We start from the raw sequence: 20,693 nt of genomic DNA on the forward strand, positions 1-20,693 counted from the left end.
GGGTGCATGCGCCCTGATGTCTAAAGCAGCACTATCAACAATAGCCAAAGTATGGAAAGAGCCCAAATGTCTATCAACTGATGAATGGATAAAGAAGATGTGGTATGTATGTACACACACACACACACACACACACACACACACACACACAATGCAATACTACCCAGCCATCACAAAGAATAAAACCTTCCCATTTGCGACAACGTGGATGGAGCTAGAGTGTATTATGTTAAACAAAATAAGTCAGTCAGAGAAAAGACAAATACCATATGATTTCACTCATAGGAGGAATTTAAGAAACAAAACAGATGAACATACGGTAAGGGGGGACAAAGAAAAGGAAGCAAGCCATAAGAGACCCTTAACGACAAAGAACAAACTGAGGATTGCTGAAGGGAGGTGGTGGGGGATGGGTTAGGTGGGGGATGGGTATTAATGAGGGCACTTGTTGGGATGAGCACTGGATGTTGTATGTAAGTGATGAATCACTGAGTTCTCCTGAAACCAATAATAACCTGTATGTTAACTGATTAGAATGAATTTATTTATTTATTTATTTATTTATTTATTTATTTATTTATTTATTTTTAAGACAGAGTGAGAGTGCCTGAACAGGGGAGGGACAGAGAGAGAGGGAGAGAGAGAATCCCAAGGAGGCTCCGCGCTGTCAGCATGGAGCCCGATGTGGGGCTCAAATTCACTAACTGGGAGATCATGACCTGAGCCCAAACCAAGAGTCAGACGCTCAACTGACTGAGCCACCCAAGCGCCCCTAACTAGAATTTAAACCAAAACTTCGAAAAAATGAACGTAAATGGACTACATGTTCCAATCAAAAGAACATAAGGTGACTGAATGGAATAAACAAAGAAACAAACAAGACCCAACTGTGTGCTGCCTCAGGGATTCACTTCAGACCTAAGGATACATACAGACTGAGAGTGAAAAGATGGCAAAAGATATTCCACGCATGTGGAAGCAAAAAACAAATGCTAGGGTAGACAAAATTGACTTTAAAACAAAGACTGTAACAAGAGACATCATTACATAATGATAAAGGGATCACTCTAACAAGAGGCTATAACAGTTGTAAATCTGTCTGCACCCAACATAGGAGCACCTAAATATATAAAGACAATATTAACAGACATAAAGGGAGAAATTGACAGTAATACAACAATAGGAGGGGACTTCAACACCCCACTTAAGTCAGTGGACAGATCGTCCAGACAGAAAGTCAACAAGGAAACAGTGGCTTTGAGTGACACATGAGACCAGATGGATCGCACAGATACATATCCCATCCAAGAACAGCAGAATACAAATTCTTTTCAAGTGTACATGAAACATTCTCCAGGGTAGATTTCATGCTAGGCCACAAAATACACCTCAAGAAACTTAAGGAGTTTGAAATCACATCAGGCTCTGCACTGGGATTGGAGCCTGCTGGGGATTCTCTCTCTCCCTCTGGCCCTCCCCCACGTGCACACACTCTCTCTCTACAAAGACTACTACAAAAGATTATACACCAGCAAATTGGACAAATGGATAGAAGAAATGGATAAATTCCTAGAAATGCACAAGTCCAAGTCTGAATTGGGAAGAAATAGAAAATCTGACCAGACCAATAACCAGGAACAACACTGAATTGGCATTCAAAGAGCTCCCAGCAAACAAAATCGCAGTACCACATGGCTTCACAGATGAAGTCTACCAAACATTTAAAGAAGCGTTAATACCTATTCTTTTCAAACTATTCCAAAAAATAGGAAAGAAACCTTCCAAATTTTTCACAGTAGGAGGCCAGCATCATCTTGATGCAAATTAAAAAATGTTAAAGATTAATATCCTTGATGAACATACATGCAAAAATCTTCTACAAACCAAATTCAACAATACACAAAAGTATCATTCCCCACAATCAAGTAGGATTTATTTCAGGGACGCAAGGGTAGCTCAAGATTTGCAAATCAATCAACGTAATGTACCACATTAACAAATGAAGGACAAAAATCATATGATTCACAGATGCAGAAAAGAACACTTGACAAAACTTAACATGTTTTCATCAGGAAAACTCTCAATAAAGTGGATTTAAGGGGAACATAACTCAATGTACATAATAAAGTCCACATGTGAAAAACCCACAGCTAGCATTATACTCAGTGGTAAAAAACTAAAGGCGTTTCCTCAAAGATCAGGAACAAGACAGGATGTGCACACTTTTATTCAACATGTGGAAGTCCTAAAAAAAAAAAAATTTAAATTAAAAAAAAAAACTTAGAAAAATAGGGGCGCCTGGATGGCTCAGTCGGTTGAGCATCCGACTTCAGCTCAGGTCATGATCTCACGGTCCGTGAGTTCGGGGCCCACGTCGGGCTCTGTGCTGACAGCTCAGAGCCTGGAGCCTGTTTCGGATTCTGTGTCTCCCTCTCTCTCTGACCCTCCCCCGTTCATGCTCTGTCTCTCTCTGTCTCAAAAATAAATAAACGTTAAAAAAAATGTCTTTTAAAATAAATATTTTTAAAAAATTTAAAAAAAATAAAACAAACATGTGGAAGTCCTAGCCACAGGAATCAGATGATCAGACATGAAAAAGAATATAAGGTATCCAAATAAGTAAGAAAGAAGTAAAATTTTTCACTATTTGCAGGCGACATGATACTATACATGGAATAACCTAAAGTCTACCAAAAAACTACTAGAATTAATAAATGAATTCAGTAAAGTTTCAGGATACAAAATAGGCATACAGAAGTCTATAGATTCCTATTTCTATACATTAATAACAAACTAGTGGAAAGAGAAATTAAGAAAACAATCCTATTTATAATTCTAGCAGAAAGAATAAAATACCCAGGAATGAAGTTAACCAAGGAGATAAAAAGAAATGTCCTCTGAAAGCTATACGACATCGATCAAAGACATTGGAGAAGACACACATAATTTTTTTAACGTTTATTTATTTTTGAGAGAGAGAGAAGGAATGAGAGTGCATGCATGCAAGCAAGGAGGGGGTGGGCAGAGAGCGAGGGGGACAGAGGATCCAAAGCAACTCTGTGCTGACACATGATCGCGAGATCATCACCTGAGCTGCAGTCGGGCACTCAACTGACTGAGCCACCCAGGCGCCCCAAAGAAGACACAAAGAAATGGAAAGACATTCCATGTTCAAGGGTTGGAAGAACAAATACTGTTAAAACGTCTACACTACCCAAAGCAAGCTACAGATCCCATACAATCCCCAACAAAATACCGGTACTGTTGCTTTTTTTTTTTTTAATAGAACTACAACAAATAATCCTAAAATTTGTACAGAACCACAAAAGAGCCCAAATAACCAAATTAGTCTTGAGAAAGAGGAGTAAAGCTGGAGGAATTAGAATCCCAGATTTCAAAGTATACTACAAAGCTATAGCAATCAACAGTATGGTAAAGCCACAGAAGCAGATACATCGATCAATGGAGCACAACAGAGAGGCCAGAGATAAACACACACTTTTATGGGCAATTAATCTACAACAAAGGAGGAGAGAACATGCAACGGGAGAAAAGACAGTCTCTTCAATAAACCATGTTGGGAAAACTGGCGAGCTGTGTGCAAAATAATGAAACTGGACTGCTTTCTTTTAAAAAAAAATTGCTAATGTTTTTATTTATTTTTGAGACAGAGAGAGACAGAGCATGAGCAGGGGAGGGGCAGAGAGAGGGGGAGACACAGAATCTGAAGCAGGCTCCAGGTTCTGAGCTGTCAGCACAGAGCCCGATGTGGGGCTTGAACTCACGAGCCGTGAGATCATGACCTGAGCTGATGTCGGACGCTTAACCGACTGAGCCACCCAGGCACCCCGAAACTGGACTGCTTTCTAACACCATACACAATAAACTCAAGATGGATTAAAGACCTAAAAGTGATAACTGAATGTAGTAAATAAAAAAATAAATAATAAATTAAATTAAAAAAAAAGAGGAGCGCCTGGGTGCTCAGTCGGTTGAATGTCCAACTTCGGCTCAGGTCATGATCTCACAGCTCATGGGTTCGAGTCCCGTGTTGGGCTCTGTGCTGACAGCTCGGAGCCTGGAGCCTGCTTCGGATTCTGTGTCTCCCTCTCTCTCTGCCCCTCCCCCACTCTTACTCTCTCTTTCTCTCAAAAATAAATAAACATTTAAAAAGTGGTTTAAAAGGTCTATTTAAAGAAAGAAAGGAAACATAGGCTGTAAATGCTCAGATAACAGTCTTAATATTTTTCTGGTTCTGTCTCTTCAGACAATAGCAACAAAAGCAAAAATAAACAGTTGGGACACATCAAAATAAAAAGGTTTGCAGAGCAAAGGAAACCATCAACAAAATGAAAAGGCAACACACTGAATGGGAGAAGATAAATGCAAATGGTATATTCAATAAGGGGTTAGTGTCCAAAATACATAAAGAATTCATACAACTCAATATCAAAAAAAAAAAAAAAAAAAAACCTCAAATAATCTGATTTAAAAATTGGGCAGAGGGCCTGAGTAGGCATGTTCCAAGTGTGGCCACTGTGGAAAAGTGTGGAGTTTCTTCAAAAAATTAAAAATATAAGTACCATATGATCCAGCAATCCCACTCCTGGGTACTCACCCAAAGAAAATGAAAACACTAGTTCAAAAGATATACATACATCTACATTTATCGCAGCATTGTTTACAACAGCCAAGATATGGAAACAACCCAAGCATCGGTCAATACCACGTGGTATATATCCTCAATAGAATATTACTCAGCTATAAAAAAGAATGAAATCTTGCCTTTCGGGACAATGTCAATGGACATAGAGGGCATTGTGCTACGTGAAATGAGTCAGAGAAAGAAAAATACCACAGGATTTCAGTTATATGTGGAATCTTAAAAAACAAGACAAATGAACAAACACACAAATAGAAACAGACTTAATAAATACAGAGAGCTAGCGGTCACCAGTGGGGAGGGTTTGGAGGGATGGGTGACATAGGTGAAGGAAATGAAGAGGTACAAACTTGTAAAATGAGTAAGTCACAGGAATGAAAAGTACAGCATAGGGACTAGTCAATAATATTGTAATAACAGTGTATGGTGACAGACAGAGACTACACTCCCCGTGGGGAGCATTTTGTAACATACGTAATTGTCAAATCACTATGCTGCCCACCTGAAACTAATATAATGTTGAGCCCCAACTGTACTTCAATTAAAAGTAAAATAAGGAACTTTGTAGGCTTTTAAGGACTATTCAGATATTTTCCAATTGTTAATAAACTTTATATAGGTTTGCGCTATTTTTGTAACTTGATGTTTTATTTTAGTTGTTTTGTGTTTTCTTCCATTGTTGTTTTTTTTTTGTTTTGTTTTCTTGGGCGGGGTGGGGGGCGAGACAGAGGATCTGAAGCGGGCTCTGTGTGGAAAGCAGAGAGCCCGACGTGGGGCTTAAACTCACAAATCCTGAGATCTTGACCTGAGCCGAAGGCAGACCCCTAACTGACTGAGCCACCCAGGTACCCCTTAATTTGATATTTTAGAGTCAAGCGAAGAAATCCACTGAAAAATATATGTGTAGAAACCGAGCATTACACTCTTATTGGTGTCAGTAATAATATTAACACCTGTTACTGTATGCCAGGCATTGTTGGAACCAGTATTTCTCTTATCTGTTGCCCTCCTAACACCTAATATGCTATTATCCCTGATTTCCAACTCAGGCAGTTGAAATTCTGACAAGCTATTTCTCACATTCATGTAACCAGCAAGGTGAACTACCATATTCTAAAATCTATGTTCTCATCCCTTCCGTGCATGACCACACCATCCTGAACGCTTACTCATTTTGTAGTATCCCAGTATCTTCTATTTAAAATGTTTGATCCAATAATAAGAGAATATTATGAGCAATTATATGCCAACAAAATGGACAATCTGGAAGAAATGGACAAATTCCTAGAAACATATATCCTACCAAAACTGAAACAGGAAGAAATAGAAAATTTGAACAGACCCATAACCAGTAAGGAAATTGAATTAGTAATCAAAAATCTGCCAAAAAACAAGAGTCCAGGGCCAGATGGCTTTCCAGGGGGATTCTACCAAACATTTAAGGAAGAGTTAACACCTATTCTCTTGAAACTGTTCCAAAAAATAGAAATGGAAGGAAAACTTCCAAACTCTTTCTATGAAGCCAGCATTACCCTGATTCCAAAACCAGACAGAGACCCCACTAAAAAGGAGAACTACAGACCAATTTCCCTGATGAACATGGATGCAAAAATCCTCAACAAGATATTAGCCAACCGGATCCAATGAAACATTAAAAAAATTATTCACCACCACCAAGTGGGATTTATACCTGGGATGCAGGGCTGGTTCAATATCCGCAAAACAATTAACGTGATTCATCACATCAATAAAAGAAAGGACAAGAACCATATGATCCTCTCAATAGATGTAGAGAAAGCATTTGACAAAATACAGCATTCTTTCTTGATAAAAACCCTGAAGAAAGTAGGGATAGAAGGATCATACCTCGAGATTACAAAAGCCATATACGAGTGACCCAACACTAATATCACCCCCAATGGGAAAAACTGACAGCTTTCCCCATAAGGTCAGGAACGAGACAGGGATGTCCACTCTCGCCACTGTTATTCAACATAGTATTGGAATCTTAGCCTCTGTAATCAGACAACACAAAGAAATAAAAGGCATCCAAATCAGCCAGAAGGAGGTCAAACTTTCATTCTTTTCAGATGACATGATACTCTATATGGAAAACCCAAAAGATTCCACCAAAAAACTGCTAGAACTGATTCATGAATTCAGCAAAGTTGTAGGATATAAAATCAATGCACAGAAATCAGTTGCATTTCTATACACCAACAATGAAGTGACAGAAAGAGAAATCAAGGAATCGATCCCATTTACAGTTGCACCAAAAACCATAAAATACCTAGGAATATATCTAACCAAAGAGGTGAACAATCTATACACTGAAAACTATAGAAAGCTGATGAAAGAAATTGAAGACACAAAGAAATGGAAAAAGATTCCATGCTCCTGGATAAGAAGAACAAATATGGTTAAAATGTCGATACTACCCAAAGCAACCTACATATTCAATGCAATCCCTATCAAAGTAATATGAGCATTCTTCACAGAGCTAGAACTAATAATCCTAAAATTTGTATGGAGCCAGAAAAGAATAGCCAAAGCAATCCTGAAAAAGAAAACCAAAGCAGGAGGCATCACAATCCCAGACTTCAAGCTACACTACAAAGCTGTAATCATCAAGACAGTATGGTACTGGCACAAGAACAGACACTCAGATCAATGGAATAGAATAGAGAACCCAGAAATGGACCCACAAACATATGGGCAACTAATCTTTGACAAAACAGGAAAGAATATCCAATGGGATAAAGACAGTCTCTTCAGCAAGTGGTGCTGGGAAAACTGGACAGGGACATGCAGAAGAATGAACCTGGACCACTTTCTTACACCAGACACGAAAATAAACTCAAAGTGGATGAAAGACCTCAATGCAAGACAGGAAGCCATCAAAATCCTTGAGGAGAAAGCAGGCAAAAACCTCTTTGGTCTTGCCTGCAGCAATTTCTTACTCAATACGTCTCTGGAGGCAAGGGAAACAAAAGCAAAAATGAACTACTGGGACCTCATCAAAATAAAAAGCTTCTGCACAGCTAAGGAAACAATCAGTAAAACTAAAAGGCAACCGATGGAATGGGAGAAGATATTTGCAAATGACATATCAGATAAAGGGTTAGTATCCAAAATCTACAAAGAACTTACCAAACTCAACACCCAAAAAACAAATAATCCAGTGAAGAAATGGGCAAAAGACATGAATAGACACTTCTCCAAAGAAGACATCCAGATGGCCAACCAACACATGAAAAAATGCTCCACATCACTCATCATCAGGGAAATACAAATCAAAACCACAATGATATACCACCTTACACCTGTCAGACTAATGTTAACAATTCAGGCAACAACAGACGTTGGCGAGGATGCGGAGAAAGAGGATCTCTTTTGCATTGTTGGTGGGAATGCAAGCTGGCGCAGCAACTCTGGAAAACAGTATGGAGGTTCCTCAAAAAACTAAAAAGAGAACTACCCTACGACCCAGTAATTGCACTACTAGGCATTTATCCAAGGGATACAGGTGTGTTGTTTCGAAGGGACGCATGCACCCCCATGTTTATAGCAGCACTATCAACAAGAGCCAAAGTATGGAAAGAGTCCAAATGTCCACTGATGGATGAATGGATAAAGAAGATGTGGTGTGTGTGTGTGTGTGTGTGTGTGTGTGTGTGTGTGTGTGTGTATGGAGTATTACTCAGCAATCAAAAAGAATGAAATCTTGCCATTTGCAACTACATGGATAGGACTGGAGGGTATTATGCTAAGTGAAATTAGTCAGAGAAAGACAAAAATCCTATGACTTCACTCATATGAGGACTTTAAGAGACAAAACAGATGAACATAAGGGAAGGGAAACAAAAATAATATAAAAACAGAAAGGGGGACAAAAGAGACTCATAAATATGGAGAACAAACTGAGGGTTGCTGGAGGGGTTGTGGGAGGGGGGATGGGCTAAATGGGTAAGGGGCATTAAGAAATCTACTGAAATCATTGCTTCACTATACACTAATTTGGATGTAAATTTTAAAAAATAAAAAATAAAGTTAAATAAAAAAATAAAAATAAAAATAAATAAAAATAAAATAAAATAAAATAAAATAAAATAAAATAAAATAAAATAAAATAAAATAAAATAAAATAAAATAAAATAAAATGTTTGATCATCGGGGCACCCAGGTGGCTCAGTCGGTTAAGCATCTGACTTCAGCTGTGTGTCTCTGTCTCTCAATAAATAAACGTTAAAAAAAATTTAAAATGTTTGACCATCAAAATACTTGAGAGAAGCAATTGGTATCTAATAGATCACTGGGAATAGCTCTGCGAAATTGGGAGGGAGTAACAGATATTTGGGCCTGGTGGTGTATTATTGTAAAATGCCATTGTAAAAAAGATGGCTTTTTCATTTTCATTATATGTTTTAATATTTTATATGTTTTAAATTTATAATATTAATTTTTATTTATAATATATATTATATATTAATTTATGTTTTAAATTTTGTTTTAAATTTATGTTATTTTTTATTTATAATATATAATACATACATTATATATTACATATTAATGTGTAATATGTTTTTTTAATTTAATGTTTATTTACATTTGAGAGAGAGACAGAGTGTGAGCGGAAGAGGGGCAGAGAGAGAGGGAGACACAGAATCCGAAGCAGGCTCCAGGCTCTGAGCTGTCAGCACAGAGCCCGATATGGGGCTCAAACCCACGAACCGGGAGATCATGACCTGAACCCAAGTCGGTCACCTAACCAACTGAGGCACCCAGGCGCCCCAGTAATATTAAATGTTTTAAATTTTATTATATGCTTTTGAGTGTGAAGTACAAATAGAAAAAAATGTTTTAAAATGTGAACTGGACTGACTTCATATGTAGCCTGCTACCCCTCTGATAACATGACTGTGGTGCTCTCCCACACAGGTTTTCCTGGACAGAGACCTCACCAAGCAATCCACGATTAATTTGGTGGATTTAGCAGGAAGTGAAAGGCAGAAATCTTCAGGATCTGAAGGAGACAGACTGAGGGAAGGATCACAAGTTAACTTAAGTTTAACCAATTTAGGAAATGTTATCAGGTAAATAACCTGTGCATGGGTATTTATTTCTATCGTAAAAATGACCCCAGATATCAAAAATTAGATTAATCATAACCCTTGAGTCATGACCCACTGTCACCATTGGTTCATACCTGGTCCTCCTATTTATTTTAAATGAATTGCTTTTTAATAAAATTAAAAACACTAATAAAGCCACCACCCAACCCAAGAAATCGTTGGTATTTCTCTACTGTGCTCCCCTTGGAGGTAACCGCCATCTTGAATTTTGTTTACCCCTCCCTATCCCTCCCTCCCTTTCTTCTTTCATCCTTTCTTGTTTTTATCACATGTGAATATTATTAGTTAGTGGCACTCATTTTTGAAATGTTTACAAAGGGTATAAAATATTACATTGTTTTCTGGATCCTGTTCTTAAGTGATTAAAATATAAACTACAAAAAGTGTGCAAATCTTAAATGTTCAGGTCAATGAATTTTTTTTTTTCAACGTTTTTTATTTATTTTTGGGACAGAGAGAGACAGAGCATGAACGGGGGATGGGCAGAGAGAGAGGGAGACACAGAATCAGAAACAGGCTCCAGGCTCCAAGCCATCAGCCCAGAGCCTGACGCGGGGCTCGAACTCACGGACCGCGAGATCGTGACCTGGCTGAAGTCGGACGCTTAACCGACAGCGCCACCCAGGCGCCCCAATGAATTTTTATACATATATATCTGTGTAATTACCACCTAGCTCAAGATATAGAACATTTCCAAAACCCAGAAACCTCCCTTGTACTTCCCTCCTAGCTTTCACTTCCACCAGAAGAAATTGACCTTTGCCACTACAAATTGGTTTTGCCAAACTGTATAGATTTTCATATAAATGTGACCATTTATAAGAGGCCATTGTTTTTTGCATTTGGCTTCATTCACTAAGGACTGTGTCTAGGAGACTAGGCCATGTTTCTCATGTAGCAATTATTAGTTCTTTTTCATTGCTATGTAGCATTCCATTGTGGGAATGTGCCACAATCATTTATCCATTCTCCTATTGATGGACGTTTCCTTTGCATCCAGGTTTTGAGTATTCTAAATAAGGTTGCTATGAACATTCTTGTATGTGTGGTTTGGGGAAAATAATTTCTCCTTCCTCTCAAGTACACACCCAGGAGTAGAATTGTCGGGATTGGCTTTTAGATCCAACATTATTAACAGTATGTGTCCATGCTTTCTGTGGCTATAGTTAATTTACCTTCTGTTCTGTCACTAAACATTGTGCCTATGAGATTCCTTTTTTTGTAGAAGTTGTTACTTCTTTTTCCTTATGATGTAGTATTCCATGGTGGGAACATGCCATAACTTCTTCATTGGTTCTCCTGTTGATTGGCATTTTGGTTGTTCCCAGGTTTTGGTTTTTTTGCTATTACAAACGGCGCTATTATGAACATTCTTGTACAAATCACAGGGTATCAATATTTTAAAGTTTCTTTTGAATATAGAAAAAGGACTGAAATTGTTGGATTATATATAAGTTGTGTACAATACCTAAGTTTTGAGGGTGGTGACAAGTTATTTTCCAAAATGGTGGGGCCAATTTACACTCCCAACAGCAATGGATAAAATATCCCATTGATCCACATCTTTTCTAAGGCTTGGTATTATCACACTTCTTGATATTTACTAATTAAATGGGTATGAAGATACCTTACCGTGGTCTTGATACTCTTGGTTTTTAGCAAGTTTGAGCATCATGTGATATGTTTACCGGCAATATGTCTCCTCTCAAAACGTTCTGTTTTTCCCATTATTCTATCCAGTTACTGTCTTTTTATTGATTCATAGGCATCCTTTACGTATTTTTATTACTCTTTTCTCAGGTATATAAGCACCTTCACCCAGCACACAGCGTGTCTTTTCAATGTAAGGTGTCTATTGATGAGTAGAAATCATGGTAGTGGTTTTTGTTTAGCATTTCCTGAGTCTTGTTTAAGAAAAGTAGCGTCTGAAAGCCATCTCCCTAAATTTCATTTAATTTCCTGTCCATCTGGACTTGATTTCTGTGTGTAGTATAAGGTAGGCGTCCTTTTCATTATTTTTACCTTATAGATTACAATTTTTCCAGTTACACTGTTGAATAGTTCCTCCTCTCCTCAGGGGATCTTCTATGCTATCTCTGTCATAGATCAAAATTGAATATACGCTTAACCGTTACTTGCCTTTTTAATCTGATTGGCCAAAGTCTGAACAATAGTGAATGCTTTATCCTCTTCCTGAATACTACAAGGATCTCCATCCTCCATACGTAATTTTGATATGTATTTTAATTCTATTCTTCTTTAACCCCAAAATACATTATTATTTCTGTTTGACAGTGTTCGTTTTTTAAATTTTTCACTTTTCCCTCTCGAAATCCTCTTTCTTCATTAGTGCTATTGATATACTAGATTTCTTTCTGTCTCTGAATTCATTTTTTTATTAATTTTATTCATTTATTTTTAAATTTACATCCAAGTTAGTTAGCATATGCAATAATGATTTCAGAAGTAGATTCCAGTGATTCATATCCTATGTATAACACCCAGTGCTCATCCCAACAAGTGTTTTCCTTAATGACCCTTACCCATTCAGCCAATTCCCCCTCCCAGGACCCCTCCAGCAGCCCTCAGTTTGTTCTCTGTATTTAAGAGTCTTTTATGTTTTGTCCCCCTTCTTGTTTTTTATATTATTTTCGCTTCCCTTCCCTTATGTTCATCTGTTTTGTATCTTAAATTCCATATGAGTGAAGTCATGTGATATCTGTCTTTCTCTAATTTTGCTTAGTAAAATACCCTCTAGTTCTGTCCATGTAGTTGCAAATCGCAAGATTTCATTCTTTTTGATTGCTGAGTAATACTCCACTTTATATATATATATATATATATATACATATACATATACATATATATATATATATACATATACATATACATATATATATATATATATATATATATATATATATATGTACATACCACATCTTCTTTATCCATTCATCTGTTGATGGACATTTGGACTCTTTCCATACTTTGGCTATTGTCAATAGTGCTGCTATAAACATTGAGGGTGCACGTGCCCCTTTGAAACAGCTCACCTGTATCCCTTGGATAAATACCTAGAAGTGCAATTACTGGGTCCTTGGGTAGTTTTATTTTTAACTTTTTGAGGAAGCTTCATACTGTTTTCCAAAATGGCTTCATCAGTTTGCATTCCCACCAGCAGTGCAAAAGAGATCCTCTTTCTCCACACCTTTGTCAACATTGGTTGTTTCCCAAGTTGTTAATTTTAGCCATTCTGACTGGTGTGAGGTGATATCTCACTGTGGTTTTAATTTGTATTTCCCTGATGATGAGTGATGTTGAACATTTTTTCAGATGTCTGTTAGCCATCTGGATGTCTTGTTTGGAAAAATGTCTATTCATGTCTTTTCCCATTTCTTCACTGAATTATTTGCTTCTTGGGTGTTGAGTTTGATAAATTCTTTATAGATTTTGGATAGTAACCCTTCATCTGATATATCATTTGCAAATATCTTCTCCCATTCTGTTGGTTGCCTTTTAGTTTTGCTGATTGTTTCCTTCGCTGTGCAAAAGGTTTTATTTTGATGAGGTCCCAGTAGTTCATTTTTGCTTTTGTTTCCCTTGCCTCCAGAGACGTGTTGAGTAAAAAGTTGCTGCAGGCGAGGTCAAAAAGTTTTTGCTTGCTTTCTCCTCGAGGATTTTGATGACTTTCTGTCTTATGTTTAGGTCTTTCATCCATTTTGAGTTTGTTTTTGTGTCTGGTGTAAGAAAGTGGTCCAGGTTCATTCTTCTGCATGTCCCTGTCCAGTTTTCCCAGCACCATTTGCAAAGAGACTGCCTTTATTCCATTGGATATTCTTTCCTGTTTTGTCAAAGATTAGTTGGTCATATGTTTGTGGGTCCATTTCTGGGTTCTCTATTCTTTTCCAATGGTCTAAGTGTCTGCTCTTGTGCCAGTACCATAGTGTCTTGATGATGACAGCTTTGCAATACAGCTTGAAGGTCTTGAATTGTGATGCCTCCAGCTTTGGTTTTCTTTTTCAGGATTGCTTTGACTATTCAGGGTCTTTTCTGGTTCCACAAATTTTGGGATTGTTTGTTCTAGCTCTGTGAAAAATGCTGGTGCTATTTTGATAGGGATTGCATTGAATATGTAGATTGCTTTGAGTAGTATAGACATTAATTTTATTTTTAAAAATTTTGTTAATGTTTTATTTTTGAGAGAGCGAGTGAGAGCGAGCGAGCACACAAGTGGGGGAGGGGCAGAGAGGGAGACACGGAATCTGAAGCAGGTTCCAGGCTCTGAGCTGTCACACAGAGCCCAACATGGGGCTCAAACTCACGAGCTGTGAGATCATGACCTGAGCTGAAGTCAAACGCTTAACCAACTGAGCCACCCAGGTGCCCCAGGTAGTATCAGCATTTTAACAATATTCGTTCTTCTAATTCAGGAGCACAGAATATTTTTCCACTTTTTTGTGTCTTCAATTTCTTTCATAAGCTTTCTATGGTTTTCAGTATATAGATTTTACATTTTTGGTTAGGTTTATTCCTAGTTATTTTATGGGTTTTGGTGCAATCATAAATGAGATTGATTCCTTGATTTATCTGGTGCTTCATTATTGGTGTAAGAAATGCAACTGATTTCTGTGCATTGATTTTACATCCTGAGACTTTGCTGAATTCATGGATCAGTTGTAGCAGTGTTTTGGTGGAATCTTTTGTGTTTTCCATATAGAGTATCATGTCGTCTGCAAAGAGTGAAAGTTTGACTTCCTACTGGCCAATTTGGATGCTTTTTATTCCTTTGTGTTGTCTGACTGCTGAGGCTAGGACTTCCAATAGTATGTTGAATAACAGTGGTGAGAGTGGACATACCTGTCATGTTCCTGACCTTTGGGGGAAAGCTCCCAATTCTTCCCCGTTGAGGATAATATCAGCGGTGGGTCTTTCATACATGGCTTTCATGATCTTGAGGTATGCTCCATCTAGCCCTACTTTATTGAGGTTTTTTTTTTTTTTTATCAATAAAGGATGCTGTATTTTGTCAAATGCTTTCTCTGGATCTATTGAGAGAACCATGTGGTTCTTCTCCTTTCTTTTATTGATGTGATAAATCACATTGATTGTTTTGCAGATATTGAACCAGCCCTGCATCCCAGGTATAAATCCTACTTGGTAGTGGTGAATAATTCTTTTAATGTATTGTTGGATCCGGTTGGCTAGTATCTTGTTGAGGATTTTTGAAAGCATGTTCATCAGGGAAATTGGTCTGTAGTTCTCCTTTTAGTGGGGTCATTGTCTGGTTTTGCAACCAGTGTAATTCTGGCTTCACAGAATGAGTTTGGAAGTTTTACTTCCATTTCTATTTTTCTGGAACAGCTTAGAAAGAATAGGTGTTAACTCTTCTTTAAATGTTTGGTAGAATTCCCCTGGAAAGCCATCTGGCCCTGGACTCTTGTTTTTTGGCAGATTTTTGATTACTAATTCAATTTCCTTACTGGTTATGGGTCTGTTCAAATTTTCTGTTTCTTCCTGTTTCAGTTTTGGTAGGGTATGTGTTTCTAGGAATTTGTCTATTTCTTCCAGATTGCCCCATTTATTGGCATATAATTGCTCATAATATTCTCTTATTGTTTGTATTTCTGCGGTGTTGGTTGTGATCTCTTTCATTCTTGATTTTATTTGGGTCCTTTCCTTTTTCTCTTTGATCAAACTGGATAGGGGTATCAATTTTATTAATTCTTTCAAAGAACCAGGTCCTGGCTTCATTGATCTGTTGTTTTTTATTTGTTTCGATAGCATTGATTTCTGCTCTAATCTTTATTATTTCCTGTCTTCTGCTGGTTTTGGGTTTTATTTGCTGTTCTTTTTCCAGCTCCTTAAGGTGTAAGTTTAGGTTGTGTATCTGAGAACTTTCTTCCTTCTTTAAGAAGGCCTGGATTGTTATATACTTCCCTCTTATGACCACCTTTGCTGTGTCCCAGAGGTTTTGGGCTGTCATGTTATCATTTTCATTGGCTTCCACGTACTTTTTAATTTCCTCTTTAACTTCTCGGTTAGCCCATTCATTCTTTAGTAGGAAGTTCTTTAGTCTCCAAGTATTTGTCTTTCCAATTTTTTTCTTGTGGTCGATTTCAAGTTTCATAGCATTGTAGTCTGAAGATATTCACGGTATGATCTTTTTTGAACTTGTTGAAGGCTGATTTGTGTCCCAGTATGGGATCTATTCTGGAGGATGTTCCATGTGCACTCGAGAAGAATGTGTATTCTGCTGATTTAGGATGAAATGTTCTGAATATATCTGTTAAGTCCATCCAGTCCACTGTGTCATTCAAAGTCATTGTTTCCTTGCTGATTTTCTGATTAGATGATCTGTCCATTGCTGTAAGCGGGGTGTTGAAGTCCCCTACTATGATGGTATTAATACCAGTGAGTTTCTGTATGTTTGTGATTGATTTATATATTTGGGTGTTTTGCATTGGGGGCATAAATGTTTAGATCTTCTTGGTGGATAGACTCCTTAATTATGATATAATGCCCTTCTTCATCTCTTGTTACAGTCTTTATTTTAAAATCTAGATTGTCTGATATAAGTATCACTACTCCAGCTTCCTTTTGTTGACCATTAGCATGATAGATGGTTCTCCCACCCCCTTACTTTCAATCTGAAGGTGCCTTTAGGTCTAAAATGGGTCTCTTGTAAACAGCATATAGATGGATCTTGTTTTCTTATCCATTCTGTTACCCTATGTCTTTTGATTGGAACATTTAGTCCATTGACATTTAGAGTGAATACTGAAAGATACGAATTTATTGCCATTGTGTTGCCTGTAGAGTTGGGAGTTTCTGGTGGTGTTCTCTGGTCCTTTCTAGTCTTTGTAGCTTTTGGTATTTTTTGTTTTGTTTCATCTTTTCTCCCCTCAGAGTCCCCCTTAAAATTTCTTATGGGGTGGTTTAGTGGTCACGAACTCCTTTAGGTTTTTTTTTTGTTTGTTTGGGAAACTTTTTATCTCTCCCTCTATTTTGAATGCAGCCTTGCTGGATAAAGAATTTGTGGCTGCATATTTTTCCAATTCAGCACATTGACTATATCCTGCCACTCCTCTCTTGCCTGCCAAGTTTCTGTGGATAGGTCTGCTGTGCACCGTATCTGTCTTCCCTTGTAGGTTAAGGACTTTTTTCCCCTTGCTGCTTTCATGATTCTTTCCTTGTCTGTGTATTTTGTGAAGTTGACTATGATATGCCTTGCTGATGGTCAGTTTTTGTTGAATCTAATGGGAGTTCTCTGTGCTTCCTGGATTTTGATGTCTGTGTCTTTTCCCAGGTTAGGAAAGTTTTTTGCTATGATTTGCTTACATAAAACTTCTACCCCTTTTTCTCTCTTCATCTTCAGGGACCCTTATGATTTGGATATTATTCCTTTTTAATGAGTCACTGAGTTATCTAATTCTTATATCATGCTCTTTTGCCTTAGTTTCTCTCTTTTTTTATGCTTCATTATTCTCCATAAGTTTGTCTTCTATATCGCTGATTCCCTGCTCTGTTTCATCCATCCTTGCTGCCGTGGCATCCATTCAAGATTGCATCTCAGTTATAGCATTTTTAATTTCGTCCTGACTAGATTTTACTTCTTTTATCTCTGCAGAAAGGGATTTTATGCTTTTTTCAACCCCAGCTAGTATTCTTCTTATTGTGATTCTAAATTCTGGTTCACACATCTTGCTCCATTCTCCACTAGATAGGCACTTAGTTTACTGGGGTGGATCATTGTGGTGAGTGTACATGTGTATGTGCATGTGTGGGAGAGGTGAAAATGGCATCACCCAGCTACCCAGTCTCTAGTATCAGAACTCTGTGCTCTTGCCAACTGGCAATCAATCACCCCTCCCTTGTCTCCAGCTCCAGTCCACTCCCTGCTTTTACACTTTCCATGACCAAGCCATCAGGCTGCCAGGTGTCACCTCCCTCCCGAGTTTTATCTCAGATGGGGTTGTGTTTCCAAACCCTTCACCTCTGAGGGACCTGCAGCTTTGACCCACTTAGACTGTGTGGGGGAAGGTCTTGCCAAGCAATGGCTGGGTGCCAGCCCACAGCCAGGAACATTCACATGACTGCACTGCTGCAGATGCCCAGAGACTGTAGCCAGGTGCCAGCCCACCCCAGAAAAAGTTCACTCAATCATGTAGCAGCAGTGTTTCAAGAATTATGGTAAATCACAACACACATCTGGTGCCAGGCTTCACCACCCCTTAACATCCTTGTTCCAACACCAGCAAATGTGGCTGTTCTCTGGGGTCCACTGAGACCTTTGCCTGTGGGAAGGCCACATAGCCTCTGCCAAATGTCCTCTCAGCAGAGGAACTGCCTCTTCCTGTGTGGCCCGAGGACCCCTCAGACCTCACTGTCTGCTCCTGGGGATTCACTCTTCCCACCAGAGCTCTGCCAGGTATAGAGCTGTGGAGTTTCAGACTGTGACCCCTGTTTATAGACTCTCAATGGTATTTAAACCCTCTTTTTTCTCCTTTCTCCCCTTCTTGTTAAGTCCCTTATGGGTGTTTCCACTCTTTCTCTTTCTCTCCAGCTGCTTTTGGGGGGAGTGCTTTTCCTGTACTCTCCCCCATCTCCATCCTCTTTCCGCAAGTAAAAACACCTCTCTACCCTCTGTGGCTTCTCTCTCCCCTAGTTCACCTCTCCACACTGCTTATCTGCTGAGTTCTGTGGTTCAAGTTGTGCAGACTGTTGTGTTAACCTTCATATCAATTTTTTAGGTTGGCCAGATAGTTTGGTGTTGATCTAGCTGCATTTCAGGGATGAGAGAAGCAAAAAGCTTCCATGCTGCTCTGCCATCTTGACCCCTCCCCTTCACTTCTTTTTTCAAATGTTTACTTTGAGAGAGGGAGGAGCAGAGATAGAGGGAAAGAGAGAGAACCCTAAGCAGGCTCCATGCCATCAGTGCAGAGCCTGAATCAGGGCTCAATCTCACCAACTGTGAGATTGTAACCTGAGCCAAAATCAAGAGTTGGACGCTTAACCAACTGAGCCACCCAGGCGCCTCAATTATTTACTCAGAGTTGTATCTAAGATCAGTTTCCTCCTGGTGGAAGTATATTCTGTAGAATTTCCTTCAGTGATCACGTGCTGATGGCAAATTCTGTTTTTGTTTGGCTGAAATGTCTTTATTTCACCTCATCCTTGGAAGATAATTGTGCTGGGGATAGAATTCCAGAAATGTAGTATTTTCTTTCAGCTCATGAAGGATACAGTCTCCTGTTTTCTGCTGGTGGCCTAATTGCTATTTCCTTGAAGTCAATCAGTCTTTGCCCCCTGGCTGCTTTTGAGCTCTTCTGTTTTGATGTTCTCCAATTCGGTTATGTTACATTTGAGTGTGAATTTATTTTTATTTACTCTGCTTAGAATTCCCTGGTCCCTATAGTTCTGTAGATTAGTGATTTTCACCAGTACTGGAAAATTCCCAGCCATTACTTCTCATGTACCATCTGTGCCCACTTGTTTTCTTTCTCTTCTGGAACTTCAATTTAGATTATTTAAATCTCACTCTGTCCTCCATGTCTCATAACCTTCCTGGCTTGTTTTCCATCTCCATGTCTCCAGGCTGCAATCTGGTTAATCTCTTTTGACATATCTATTTCACTAATTCCAATAATAGCAGTGTCTAGTTTGCTGTTAAACCTGTGCAGTGTGTTTTTAAAAAAAAAAAATTTAAGTTTATTTTGAGTAGAGAGCAAGCGAGCAGGTGGGGGGCGGGGTGCAAGGGAGAAAAGGGGAGGGAGGGAAGGAGGGAGGAAGAAAGAGAGAATTCCAAGCAGGTTACATGCTGTCAGCACAGAGCCCAATGCAGGGCTCGATTCCATGAACAGCTGAATCATGACCTCAGCTGAAATCAAGAGTTGTACACTTAACCAACTGAGCCACCCAGGCACCCCTGTCTTGTGTGTTTTTAATTTCAATTACTGTATTTCTTTCTAGAAGCTCCTTTAGTTTCTTTTCCAAATCAGCTAGAATACCTTTATAAACTCCTTTTCACTTTTTGTGATCATAATTTCTCATAGATAGGCTTGCCTCCCTCCTCCCCCCTGCTCTCATCAATGACAATGCTGCGATCTTTGCAGACCCTGGAGTTGGTGGGGAGGGGTGGCACATTTACTTCTCACGTACAGCTTCTGTGCTGCGTTGTTATATGGGGTCCTACCTTTACGGGTTGCTCCGAAGGAAGTTGGGGTCCTACCTTTATGGGTTGCTCTGAAGGAAGTACGGAAGAAAAACAAGAAGAGGAATTAACCCCCTCCCCACACTGGCCAGCACACTGCTCATGGGGCCACCCTCTTCCTCGGGTTGAAACTCTTCTCTATACACAGATTTACAATAGCCTGCAGGCTCTTTGGGTTTTCCTTACAGGGTTTAGGGTGTTAGAGCCTCAGATCCGGACTTCCCTCTGTCTGTCATGGTGTCTCCAGGGTTGATTTCAGAGAGGGAGCCACTGGCTCATGTGGTTAGCTGTCTTGCTTCCGCATCTTCGTCCGGCAGATGTCTCAACTCTTGGATATCATTAGAGTCATGTCTCAGGTTTATGGGGTCAAAGAGGAGACATGAAGGGTATTTCTGACTTATCCCCCGGGAGGCAGATTTCTTCTTGGCATATATATTTTTTTAAATCTGATGTTTCTTTTTCATCCAGTGCTCTGGCTGATGCAGCCACGGGGAAGAAAGTCTTGCACATTCCCTACAGAGATTCTGTCCTGACCAAACTTCTCCAGCCAGCTCTGGGCGGGAACAGCAGAACCACTTTGGTAAAGTGACTTTCTTACAACACAGCAGACTGATTTAGCTATTGTGTTGTTGTCACTGTTATTATTAAAATCACGCTCACTGTACCACGATGCCACATTTTGCATTCA

General features: G+C 38.9%; 1 protein-coding gene across 1 annotated transcript in view; it reads left to right on the forward strand.

Moving 5' to 3' along the window:
• LOC102948505 (kinesin-like protein KIF28P) overlaps positions 1–20,693 on the forward strand; it is a 78,770-nt gene that overhangs the window by 33,071 nt on the left and 25,006 nt on the right. The window contains exons 6-7 of the mRNA XM_042976630.1: positions 9,602–9,756; positions 20,474–20,585. Of these exons, the coding sequence (XP_042832564.1) occupies positions 9,602–9,756; positions 20,474–20,585 (267 nt within the window). The remainder of the gene's footprint in view (positions 1–9,601; positions 9,757–20,473; positions 20,586–20,693) is intronic.

The sequence above is a fragment of the Panthera tigris genome, chromosome F3 (genome assembly GCF_018350195.1).
Source record: "Panthera tigris isolate Pti1 chromosome F3, P.tigris_Pti1_mat1.1, whole genome shotgun sequence".
Taxonomy (NCBI): domain Eukaryota; kingdom Metazoa; phylum Chordata; class Mammalia; order Carnivora; family Felidae; genus Panthera; species Panthera tigris.